The 12,447-nt window shown below is 46.6% G+C and overlaps 1 protein-coding gene across 1 annotated transcript in view; it reads left to right on the forward strand.

Annotated features, from left to right (window-relative positions):
- LOC139234799 (deoxycytidine kinase 2-like) overlaps positions 1-12,447 on the forward strand; it is a 54,056-nt gene that overhangs the window by 27,782 nt on the left and 13,827 nt on the right. The window contains exons 4-5 of the mRNA XM_070865489.1: positions 1,402-1,549; positions 7,808-7,923. Coding sequence (XP_070721590.1) covers positions 1,402-1,549; positions 7,808-7,923 — 264 coding nt within the window. The remainder of the gene's footprint in view (positions 1-1,401; positions 1,550-7,807; positions 7,924-12,447) is intronic.

The raw sequence follows: 12,447 nt of genomic DNA on the forward strand, positions 1-12,447 counted from the left end.
ACGGAAAGTCACAGCCTAGGGTGCTGACACACACCAACGACTGACCGTCCTCCCTAACCGGGAGACTCAAGACCGCGGCAGAGACCCAGTGCTTCCTGTTGTCCCAGAAGAAGTCGATCAGCTTCTTCTGTATCTTGGTGACAAACGCAGGGGGAGGGGTCAAAGTGACCAACCATTACCACCGCATAGAGGCCACCAGCTGGTTTATGACTAGCGCTCGACCCCTGTAGGACAACATTCGGAGCAACAGCTCACAGGTGCATACCTTACAATGTGTATTTTCATCATGCCAGTTTGTCTCTTCTCTCCTGAAGTGATTAACTCCTTTAATACTGTCTGGTTCCACGGCACAATTGCCCTTTGGCACGTCACCAAACTAGCTATTCTTCATATGTGAACCTCAACACTGATTTGGAAAACCATTTAATCAGTGTTACAGTCAAAGCTGATCGTGTCCTCTTGGCATCCAACATGTGCACGTTTCCATTGTATATTGAACCCGAGATAGAATTGGGGTTGTTTCCCCTCTTCCTAGCCTTGGGGCAATTGAGACCACTTGTACTAACCCGTTCCTGGGATGTGGGCGTCGCTGGTAAGGCCGGCATTTATTGCCCATCCCTAATTGCCCTCGAGATGGAGGTGGCGAGCCGCCTTCTTGAAACTGAGTGTCTCGCTGGGCCATTTCAGATGGCATTTAAAAGTCAGCCACGTTGCTGTGGGTCTGGAGTCACATATAGGCCGGACTGGGTAAGGGCGGCAGATTTCCCTCAGTAAAGGACATTAGTGAACCAGGTTTATGCGACAATCTGGTTCTTTCATGGTCACTGTGCTGTATGCACCTGTTTGTAGGGTGGCTTAGATAGTCACAAGACTCAATAAAACCCCAGCCAGTTGGGTTCGGGGGATCCACGATAGGGCAGGTGGTTGTGAGCCTGGTGGATGAAGTGGTAATGTGTAATGTGAGAAACCTTTGCTAATAAACCAACTAGTTCTTAATAGCAATGTGTTGCTATGAATTCTTCAGCAAAGAACCCATGAAGCAAATATATTATAATATATTTTATTTCAGATTTATTTAATGAACTGAATTTACATTCTCCAGCTGAGATTTGAACTCACATTTCTGGATCATTAGTCCAGTAACATAACCACTATGCTACTGTTCTCACACGTTGCCATGGTATAAATCAGCTCACACAGGTAGGAGGTTGAACCTGAACCTTTACAAACGATCGGGCTCAGTGAATAATGTCACTAAACCATGGAGGAATCTTCAAGGCTTCCAAACGTGTTTCCCAGTCACTAGCTCTAGTCTGCTGACATCAACATTTTTACCAGAAATTTACAAACGCTCTCCAAACCTTGAATTGAGTTAAACTATATTTGTGACTATTTCCACAGGTATATATTCGCTTCCAACCTCTATGAATTGGGTTGCTTGAATGAGACCGAATGGACCATCTACCAGGACTGGCACACTTACCTGCTCAATCAGTTTGGTAATCGGATAGCGTTGGAAGGAATCATTTACCTTCAAGCCTCTCCTGAGGTAAGTGGTATCTGATGTACTAACCAGTATGTAACTAATGAAATGGTGCTGTGACCTGTGAGAGGACATGTCTCGGTTTCGAATGTCACCTATTTGGCGTTGCCCACGTTTCTACAAAATAAATTTGACACAGGCAAATCCGTTTTTTAACCAAGTTACATTTTCAACCGAAAGATTTGCTCTTCGGTAAAACTTTGTTCCTCAGAATCTACTTTTGAAATTTTAGGTCTTTGATCAAATAGGCCCACCGACTCCCACAGCTCCCTGGAGTACACTTCCTCCCACCCCGCATCCTGTAAGGACTCCATTCCATTCTCCCCATTTCTCCGTCTCCGTCGCATCTGCTCTGACGATGCCACCGTTCACACTAGTGCCTCTGACGTGTCTTCCTTTTTCCTCAACCAAGGATTCTCCTCAGCCCGTGGTTAACATGGTCCTCGACCGTGTCCGTTCTGCTCTCACCCCTTCCCTTCCCTCCCAGAACCACGACAGGGCTCCCCTTGTCCTCACCTTTTACCCCACCAGCCTCCACGTTCAACGGATCATCCTCCGCCATTTCCGCCATCTCCAGCGTGATCCCACCACCAATCACATCTTCCCCTCCCCTCCCCTCTCAGCATTCCGAAGGGACCGCTCCCTCCGCAGTCTGGTCCATTCCGCAGTCACCCCCAGCTCCCCCTCCCCTTCCCACGGCACCTTCCCGTGCAAGCGCAGGAGATGCAACACCTGCCATTTTACCTCCTCCCTTCCCACTGTCCACGGCCCCAAACACTCCTTCCCGGTGAAACAGCGATTTACTTGTACTTCTTTCAATTTAGTGTATTGTATTCACTGCTCACTATGCGGTCTCCTCTACTTTGGGGAGACCAATGATTGGGAGATTGCTTTGCGGAACACCTCCGTTCAGTCCGTAAGTGTGACCCTGAGCTTCCGGTTGCCTGTCACTTTAATTCCCCGCTCCACTCCCACTCCGACCTCTCCGTCCTCGGCCTCCTACACTGTTCCAATGAAACTCAACGCAAGCTCGAGGGACAGCACCTCCTCTTTCGTTTAGGCACTTTACAGTCTCCTGGACTCAACATTGAGTTCAACAATTTCAGAGAGTAACCTCTGGCCATCTTTGGCCCCCTCCCCCCCCCTCCCCAAGCCTATACTTTTTCTCTCTTTATCTCTAATGGCAGCTGGTAATTATCCCGCCATTCACACCCGATCTTGACTAATCTTTTTCTAACTCCTGGCATTAACATCTCAAGTCGGCCCATCCTCCCTTTTGTCTCTCTAATCTCTCCTGCCTTCCACCCTTTCATCGACCTTCCCTTTTGTCTTTCCTCCCTTCCCCTTTTCAGTGCTTCTTAAGAATTTGTTCATTTCAAACACTCTCCAGTTCTGACGAAGGGCCATCGACCGGAAACGTTAACTCGGCTCCCTCTTCACAGACGCTGCCTGACCCGCTGAGATTCCCAGCGTTCTCTGTTTTTATTTCAGATTCCAGCAGCCGCGTTATTTTGCTTTTGAAATAGTTCACAGGTGGTAATCAATTAAAGGGCTGTGACTTTGTTCAGGAGAGGTGGACACCTTGGGTCATATTGTGCTGAATCTCTTTCCTTACACACATTATTGGGGGTGTTTGTGGTGTGCGTTGCTTCAACATACTCTGAGTGGGTTTGCTTTTCAAACAATAACTTGTTATTCGTCCTGAGAAGTTTTGCAACTCATACAACATTTAAACAAAATTCTACCACATACTGATAACCCCAGTCGGGCATTGGTCAGCATTGGAAGCAGGTGAATGTTATACTGATCCATAACGGGAGACAAATTCAGTCCGGGCACCTACAGCCTATTACTCTACCTTCTGTACCAGGCAAAGGCAGGACACATTTGGAGCACTCTGCACGGTTCTGGTCTCAATATTACAAAAAGGATATAAGGCACTGGAGAAGGTGCAAGAAAGACGAGCAGGAAAAAACCTAGGCTGGCACTCCAGTGCAGTGATGGGGGAGTGCTGCACTGTCGGAGGTGCCGTCTTTCAGATAAGACATTAAACTGAGGACCCCTCTGCTCTCTCGGGTGGATGTAAAAGATCCCATGGGCACTATTTCGAAGAAGAACAGGGGAGTTATCACCGGTGTCCTGGCCAGTATTATCTGATCATTATCGCATTGCTGTTTGGAGCTTGCTGTGCGCGTTTCCCACATTGCAACAGCGATTACACTCCAAAAATACTTCATTGACTGTAAAACCATTCAGACGTCTGGTGGCCATGAAAGGTGCCATGTAAATCAAGTCTTTCTTTCTAGATATTTGCAGAAAGATTTGGATAACATGTGCAAGTACCTGGAACTGACAAATGCAAAGTGTTCCACACTGAACAGAATGATTTGTGACGTAAGCACAACAGTAATAGAATAAGATCAGCGCAAAGTGACTCAGGGAGGAACCAGTGGACTCATTTCTATCCATGCGTAAGGCATTGTGGTGAGATACTTTTAAAAAAGCTAATGAAATGCTCGGATGTATATTCATAATCGTGGGATACAAATCAACCCGTGCCTGTACAATCACTATTCGGACCAGTGCCTATAGTATTGTGTACAATCATCATTCATAGAATCATAGAAATTTACAGCACGGCGGGAGGCCATTCGGCCCATCGTGTCCACGCCGGTCGACAAAGAGCTATCCAGCCTAATCCCACTTTCCAGCTCTCGGTCCGTAGCCCTGCAGGTTACAGCACTTCAAGTGCACATCCAGGTACTGTTTAAATGTGGTGAGGGTTTCTGCCTCTACCACCCTTTCAGGCAGTGAGTTCCAGACCCCCACCACCCTCTGGATGAAAACATTTCTCTTCAAATCCCCTCTAAACGTCCTACTAATTTTAAATCCATATCCTCTGGTTATTGACCTCTCTGCTAAAGGAATCAGGTCCTTCCTCTCCACTCTATCTAGGCCCCTCATTTTATACACCCCAATTAAGTCTCCCCTCAACAATCCCAGCCTATTATAAGAACATAAGAAATAGGAGCAGGAGTCGGCCATTCGGCCCCTCGAGCCTGCTCCGCCATTCAATACGATCGCAGCTGATCCGATCCTGGCCTCAACTCCACTTCCCTACCCACTCCCCATAACCCTTGGCTCTCTTATCGTTCAATAATCTGTCTATCTCCACCTTAAATATATTCAATGTCCCAGCCTCCACAGCTCTCTGGGGCAGAGAATTCCACAGAGAAGAAATTCCTCCTCATCTCAGTTTTAAATGGGCGGCCCCTTATTCTGAAACATTGCCCCCTAGTTCTAGACGAGGGGAATCATCCTCTCTGCATCCACCCTATCAAGCCCCCTCAGTATCCTATATGTTTCAATAAGTCATCTCTCATTCTTCTAAACTCCAGTGAGTATAGACCCAACCTTTCTTTCCAGTCTTTCCTCATAGCTAAAATTCTCCATTCCTGGCAACATCCTCGTAACTCTCCTCTGCACCGTCTCTGGTGCAATCACTTGCATCCTGTAATGCGGTGACCAGAACTGCACGCAGTACTCGAGCTGTGGCCTAACTCGTGTTTTATACAGTTCAAGCATTGTCATGCTGTAAGAGGAATTTGTAAACAACAGCGTGGTAGAGAAGAACAACAAAGATGCTTCCAAGTGTAAGTGGGATACAGTTCAAGGTAGGGTTAAGCATCAATCTCTACAGCTCGACAGCTTGGTCTCCAGTCGTCCTGGTTAATCCTTGCCACTGGACCAAGACCTCGCTCTGTCAAGCCCGTGTGGTGGCTGGTGTGCAACGGCCACCCCACGTTAAAGAATCCACGCACAGGCATCTTCCACCCTAGCATATGTAGTTCAGGACTTAGATTGTCAGGTCCCTCATTGAAACACCTGTGAACTCATCCCTTTTTGGTGTGGAAGCAAGTCATCCTCGATACGAGGGACTGCCTAATACTATACTAATACAGCTCAGAGAAACAATCCTCACAGGATGACTCATGGAAGTATATTCAACATTAACTGGCTGCGATAATGTAAAACCTGAACGTTGCATCAAACGGTCACTGGTTATACAAAAGTGGGGTGTAATCTGACTCCAGAGCAAATAAATTGTGAGCTCTCCAGTGACCGATCCAGTGTGGTATCAAACCTGGTAGTGAGGGAAAGTGGGGCTGTGTTCATCATCATCATAGGCAGTCCCTCGAAATCGAGGAAGACTTGCTTCCACTCAAAGTGAGTTCTCAGGTGACTGAACAGTCCAATACGGAAATTACAGTCTCTGTCACAGGTGGGACAGACAGTGGTTGAGGGAAGGGGAGGGTGGGACTGGTTTGCCGCACGCTCCTTCCGCTGCCTGCGCTTGGTTTCTGCATGCTCTCAACGACGAGACTCGAGGTGCTCAGCGCCCTCCCGGATGCTCTTCCTCCACTTAGGGCTGTGCTAATTGCATAAGCATGCGCACAACTCTATACCGGCCTTGAGATGCTGGCATCAGAAGGAACATCTTCACGCCAGGTTATGTATAACAGATCTATTATTGGACGAGCAGCCAGAAGTTAGGAGTTCAAGTCCCACACATGGAAAATTGTGAAATTAAATTCAATAAATTTGCTAATCTGTCGGCTGGTGTAATGTATGTACCTGCGAGTATGCTCACAGGTTTGTAGAGCTGTTGCATTGTGAGTGGCTTAGCCCGTCACATGATGTTCACAAGACTCAATAAAACCCCAGCCAGTTGGGCCTAGGTCATCCACGATGAGGTATGCAATTGTGAGCCTGGTGGACGAACTGGTAATGTGTAGTGTGATTGTTAATAAACCAACTAGTTCTGAATAGCAAAGGTTTAACAATGTGTTGCTATGAATTTTTAAGCAAAGAACCCACAGAGCATTACAGCTGGCACCAGAAAAAAAATGGCATTGAAAACTGCTGGATTGTTGTAAGAACCAAACTGATTCAATGATGTCCTTCTGGACAGGTCACCCACCCTTGGTCTGGCCCAAATGTGGCACACTTCATGGTTGACTGTTACCACCTTTGTTACAGTGGTCCATTCAGTTATAGAGGTGGGCAACCAATACAGTTTTGCCAATATTGCACCCATCCCAAGAACAGCTTTATGGCTGAGTAGTGAGTATGTAACTGGACTGGTAATCCGGGGACACGAGTTCAAATCCCACCGTGGCAGCTGGGGAATTTAAATTCAGTTAAATAAATCTGCAGTGAAGAGTTAGTACCAGTAATGTTGACCATAAAACTACCGGATGGTCGTAATAACCTATCTGGTCCATTAAAATCCATTCGAGAAGGAAATCTTCCGTCCTTACCCGGTCTGGCCGACATGTGACTCCAGACCCACAGCAAGGTGCTTGACTCTTGCCCTCTGAAATGGCCCAGTTGTTCAGGGACAATTAGGGATGGGCAATAAATGCCGGCCTTGCCAGCGACGCCCACATCCTGTCAACAAATTTAAAAAAAGAAAACTTCTTTGGGTGGTAAGTGCCTGGATTAATCAGCTAGAAAGTAATAGAAATACAGACTTTAGGGCATTCAATACAGGTGGATGCAAGGCCAGGCAGGAGAGCTGGAATACAATGGGAACAAATGGCATTTTATCGTGTTGACTTGGGTTCTGATCATATTTGCCCATATCTACGATGGGAGATTTTTCCTGAAATACTTTTTTGTAAAATATAGTCTCTTTTAAAGTGATGTAAACTTTTCCCAGAGGAAATTATTACTGCCTCTAACTTGGATCAGTGATGGGTTTAAGAAAGACTTACATTTCTAATGCGCCGTTCAGGGCAACCAGATGTCTCAAAGCATTTTACAGCCAATGAAGTACTTTTGGAGTGTAGTCACTGTTGTAATGTAGGAAACACAGCAGCCATTTTGCACACAGCAAGCTCCCACAAACAGCAATGTGATTGTGACCAGATAATTTAGTGATGTTGATTGAGGGCTAAATATTGGCCAGGACACCGGGGTTAACTCCCCTGCTCTTCTTCGAAATAGTGCCATGGGATCTTTTACATCCACCTGAGAGAGCAGGCGGGGCCTCAGTTTAGCCCCTCCGACAGTGCAGCGCTCCCCCAACACTGCATTGGGAGTGTCAGCCTAGATCCCCTGGTATGGGACTTGAACCCACAACCTTCTGACTCAGAGGTGAGAGTGCTGCCCACTGAGCCACAGCTGACACATAAATGCAATGGTTGAAGTGTGATCTGCCTCTAAAAGGTTTTGTGAGAGCTGTTATTTTTTTCCCCACAGAAATGTTTAGAAAGACTTCAACGAAGAGGTAGAGATGAAGAAAAGGAAGTTCAGCTCGACTACCTGAAACAGCTGCATTCTCGACATGAAAACTGGCTTGTGAAGCACTCCACAGAGTAAGTTTTCTTAAATTTATTTGCTTCTGGGATGTGGGCGTCGCTGGCACGACCAGCGTTTGTTTATTGCCCGTCCCGATAGTGAGAGACCCTGCCTTGAACCACTGCAGTCCTTGTCATAGCGGTTTGGTATAACTGAGTGTCTCGCTGGGCTATGTCAGAGGGCAGTTAAGAGTCAATCACATTGCTGTGGGTCTGGAGTCACATATCGGCCAGACCGGGTAAGGGCAGCAGATTTCCTTCCCTTAAGGACATTAGTGAACCAGATGGGTTTTTATGACAATCCGGTAGTTTCATGGTGCCCATTACTGATATGAGCTTTTTAATTCCAAATTTGCCTTAATTCCTTCTTTTGTGCTCGGTGTCAAATTTATCTGTGTTGTCATGTAACACTGCTGTGAAGTGCCTTGGGACATTTCACTACATTAAAGGTGCTATATAAATAAAAGTTGTTATTATTATTAATAAATTTATTTAATTAACTGAATTTAAATTCCCCAGCTGCCTTGGTGGGATTTGAACTCATGTCTCGGGATCATTAGTCCAGTAACATAACCACTCGGCTACAATACATGGTGCTTCTAATTCTTCAGTTCTTTGGGCTTGAATTTCATTGGGCTGGATTTTCGGCGACTTTGCGACCAGACTTTTGCCGCGATTTGACCCCCCCGCAGTGAAAACCCGGTTGGCGGGAGCCCCAGGTACCTGTTTGCAGCGACGCTTCCACGTATTGCCAGGGAGAGGCGCGCCAATGTGCAATCACGCAGATTGTGTTTGCGTCCTACTTTCGTCTCTCCCGACCCGTACGCCACGCCCAGAATACAGACAGGTCAAACCCGTCGGTGCAACCCTGCCAGCAGTGGTAGGGATGAAGACCGGCAAAAAGGTAAGTTAAAGTTTTTATTTTTAAATTATTTTTCAGCGGTTTAGTAAGTAAGGGTTCTGTGAATGTTTTGTGAATGTATTTAGCAATTTTTGTTGTTGTTTTCCCTCCTCTCCCAAGGCCTCTCTCGCAGCGCTATCGGCCCTGGACTAAAGTTGCCGAAACTCGCGGTTTGCACTGCGAATCCTCGTGCAACACCGCCGTTACCGCAGACGTAAAGGCCGAAAGTTAGGCCTAAAAACGGTACTGCAGCGAAAACGGTAATTCTGGCATAAAACTGCCATTTTCGCCGAAAACCGAAAATCTAGCCGTCCGTTCCAGTGTCGGCTGTTTAATGGGGTGATTTTTTTCCTGAGACTTTTGCTGATTCTAGCTATCCCTTTCGCTATTTTTTCTCCTTTACCCCTCATCAGGCGCCATTCCACAACTGAGGTGCAGAAAGATGACTTAATGCCCGGGCCTCTGTAAAAGGGGGAACCCGAGAATGGTACAGCACAGGAGGAGGACATTCGGCCCATAGCCCTGGGGCAGATGTTTGGTCGAGCTACCCAATTAATCCCACTCCCCTGCTCCTTCACGCAGCAATCAATTAAAAAAGCAGACTGCGTGAATTTACCATCCTGCCTGCAAAGCAAGGAATGGGTGCTGGTCAATCGTGTACCGCCATCCTCATGCCCATTTTCAGGGGTTAGCTAATTTAACCCCCAAGCTTGAAAAACCTGTATGAAGGTACTGCTGAGTTTAACGATGAGCAGCTTCCAAAACTCGGCTGCCCCGTGTCCTAACTCACACCAAGTCCCGCTCACCCATCACCCCCTGTGCTCGCTGCCCCGTGTCCTAACTCGCACCAAGTCCCGCTCACCCATCACCCCCTGTGCTCGCTGCCCATGTCCTAAATCACACCAAGTCCCGCTCACCCATCACCCCTTGTGCTCGCTGACCTACGGTTAAGCAACGCCTCGATTTCAAACCTCTCATCCTTGTTTTCAAATCCCTCCATGGCCTCGCCCCTCCCTATCTCTGTAGTGGGATTTGTGTACAGACCTCCAAACAGTAGTAGTGATGTTGGGGAGGGCATCAAACAGGAAATTAGGAGTGCATGCAATAAAGGTGCAGCAGTTATCATGGGTGACTTTAATATGCATAAAGATTGGGCTAACCAAACTGGAAGCAATACGATGGAGGAGGATTTTCTGGAGTGCATAAGGGATGGTTTTCTGGACCAGTATGTCGAGGAACCAACTAGGGGGGAGGCCATCTTAGACTGGGTGTTGTGTAATGAGAGAGGATTAATTAGCAATCTCGTTGTGCGAGGCCCCTTGGGGAAGAGTGACCATAATATGGTAGAATTCTACATTAGGATGGAGAATGAAACAGTTAATTCTGAGACCATGGTCCAGAACTTAAAGAAAGGTAACTTTGAAGGTATGAGGCGCGAATTGGCTGGGATGGATTGGCGAATGATACTTAAGGGGTTGACAGTGGATGGGCAATGGCAGACATTTAGAGACCGCATGGATGAACTAGAACAATTGTACATCGCTGTCTGGCGTAAAAATAAAAAAGGGAAGGTGGCTCAACCGTGGCTATCAAGGGAAATCAGGGATAGTATTAAAGCCAAGGAAGTGGCATACAAATTGGCCGGAAATAGCAGCGAACCCGGGGACTGGGAGAAATTTAGAACTCAGCAGAGGAGGACAAAGGGTTTGATTAGGGCAGGGAAAATGGAGTACGAGAGGAAGCTTGCAGGGAATATTAAGACGGACTGCAAAAGCTTCTATAGATATGTAAAGAGAAAAAGGTTAGTAAAGACAAACATAGGTCCCCTGCAGTCAGAATCAGGGGAAGTCATAACGGGGAACAAAGAAATGGTAGACCAATTGAACAAGTACTTTGGTTCGGTATTCACTAAGGAGGACACAAACAACCTTCCGGATATAAAAGGGGTCAGAGGGTCTAGTAAGAAGGAGGAACTGAGGAAAATCCTTATTAGTCAGGAAATTGTGTTGGGGAAATTGATGGGATTGAAGGCCGATAAATCCCCAGGGTCTGATGGACTGCATCCCAGAGTACTTAAGGAGGTGGCCTTGGAAATAGCGGATGCATTGACAGTCATTTTCCAACATTCCATAGACACTGGATCAGTTCCTATGGAGTGGAGGGTAGCCAATGTAACCCCACTTTTTAAAAAAGGAGGGAGAGAGAAAACAGGGAATTATAGACCGGTCAGCCTGACATCGGTAGTGGGTAAAATGATGGAATCAATTATTAAGGATGTCATAGCAGCGCATTTGGAAAGAGGTGACATGATAGATCCAAGTCAGCATGGATTTGTGAAATAGAAATCATGCTTGACAAATCTTCTGCAATCTTTTGAGGATGTTTCCAGTAGAGTGGACAAGGGAGAGCCAGTTGATGTGGTGTATTTGGACTTTCAGAAGACTTTTGACAAGGTCCTACACAAGAGATTAATGTGCAACGTTAAAGCACATGGGATTGGGGGTAGTGTGCTGACATGGATTGAGAACTGGTTGTCAGACAGGAAGCAAAGAGTAGGAGTAAATGGGTACTTTTCAGAATGGCAGGCAGTGACTAGTGGGATACCGCAAGGTTCTGTGCTGGGGCCGCAGCTGTTTACATTGTACATTAATGATTTAGACGAGGGGATTAAATGTAGTATCTCCAAATTTGCGGATGACACTAAGTTGGGTGGCAGTGTGAGCTGCGAGGAGGATGCTAAGAGGCTGCAGAGTGACTTGGATAGGTTAGGTGAGTGGGCAAATGCATGGCAGATGAAGTATAATGTGGATAAATGTGAGGTTATCCACGTTGGTGGTAAAAATAGAGAGACAGATTATTATCTGAATGGTGACAGATTAGGAAAAGGGGAGGTGCAACGAGACCTGGGTGTCATGGTACATCAGTCATTGAAGGTTGGCATGCAGGTACAGCAGGCGGTTAAGAAAGCAAATGGCATGCTGGTCTTCATAGCGAGGGAATTTGAGTACAGGGGCAGGGAGGTGTTACTACAGTTGTACAGGGCCTTGGTGAGGCCACACCTGGAGTATTGTGTACAGTTTTGGTCTCCTAACTTGAGGAAGGACATTCTTGCTATTGAGGGAGTGCAGCGAAGGTTCACCAGACTGATTCCCGGGATGGCGGGACTGACATATCAAGAAAGACTGGATCAACTGGACTTGTATTCACTGGAGTTCAGAAGAATGAGAGGGGATCTCATAGAAACGTTTAAAATTCTGACGGGTTTAGACAGGTTAGATGCAGGAAGAATGTTTCCAATGTTGGGGAAGTCCAGAACCAGGGGTCACAGTCTAAGGATAAGGGGTATGCCATTTAGGACCGAGATGAGGAGAAACTTCTTCACCCAGAGAGTGGTGAACCTGTGGAATTCTCTACCACAGAAAGTTGTTGAGGCCAATTCACTAAATATATTCAAAAAGGAGTTAGATGTAGTCCTTACTACTAGGGGGATCAAGGGGTATGGTGAGAAAGCAGGAATGGGGTACTGAAGTTGCATGTTCAGCCATGAACTCATTGAATGGCGGTGCAGGCTCGAGTTTTTTTGGAGCAACTGGTGTAGAACGGAGTATCTTCGAAATTCAAATTCTCGGCATTTAGTTTGC

This window comes from Pristiophorus japonicus, chromosome 22, assembly GCF_044704955.1.
Source record: "Pristiophorus japonicus isolate sPriJap1 chromosome 22, sPriJap1.hap1, whole genome shotgun sequence".
NCBI lineage: Eukaryota > Metazoa > Chordata > Chondrichthyes > Pristiophoridae > Pristiophorus > Pristiophorus japonicus.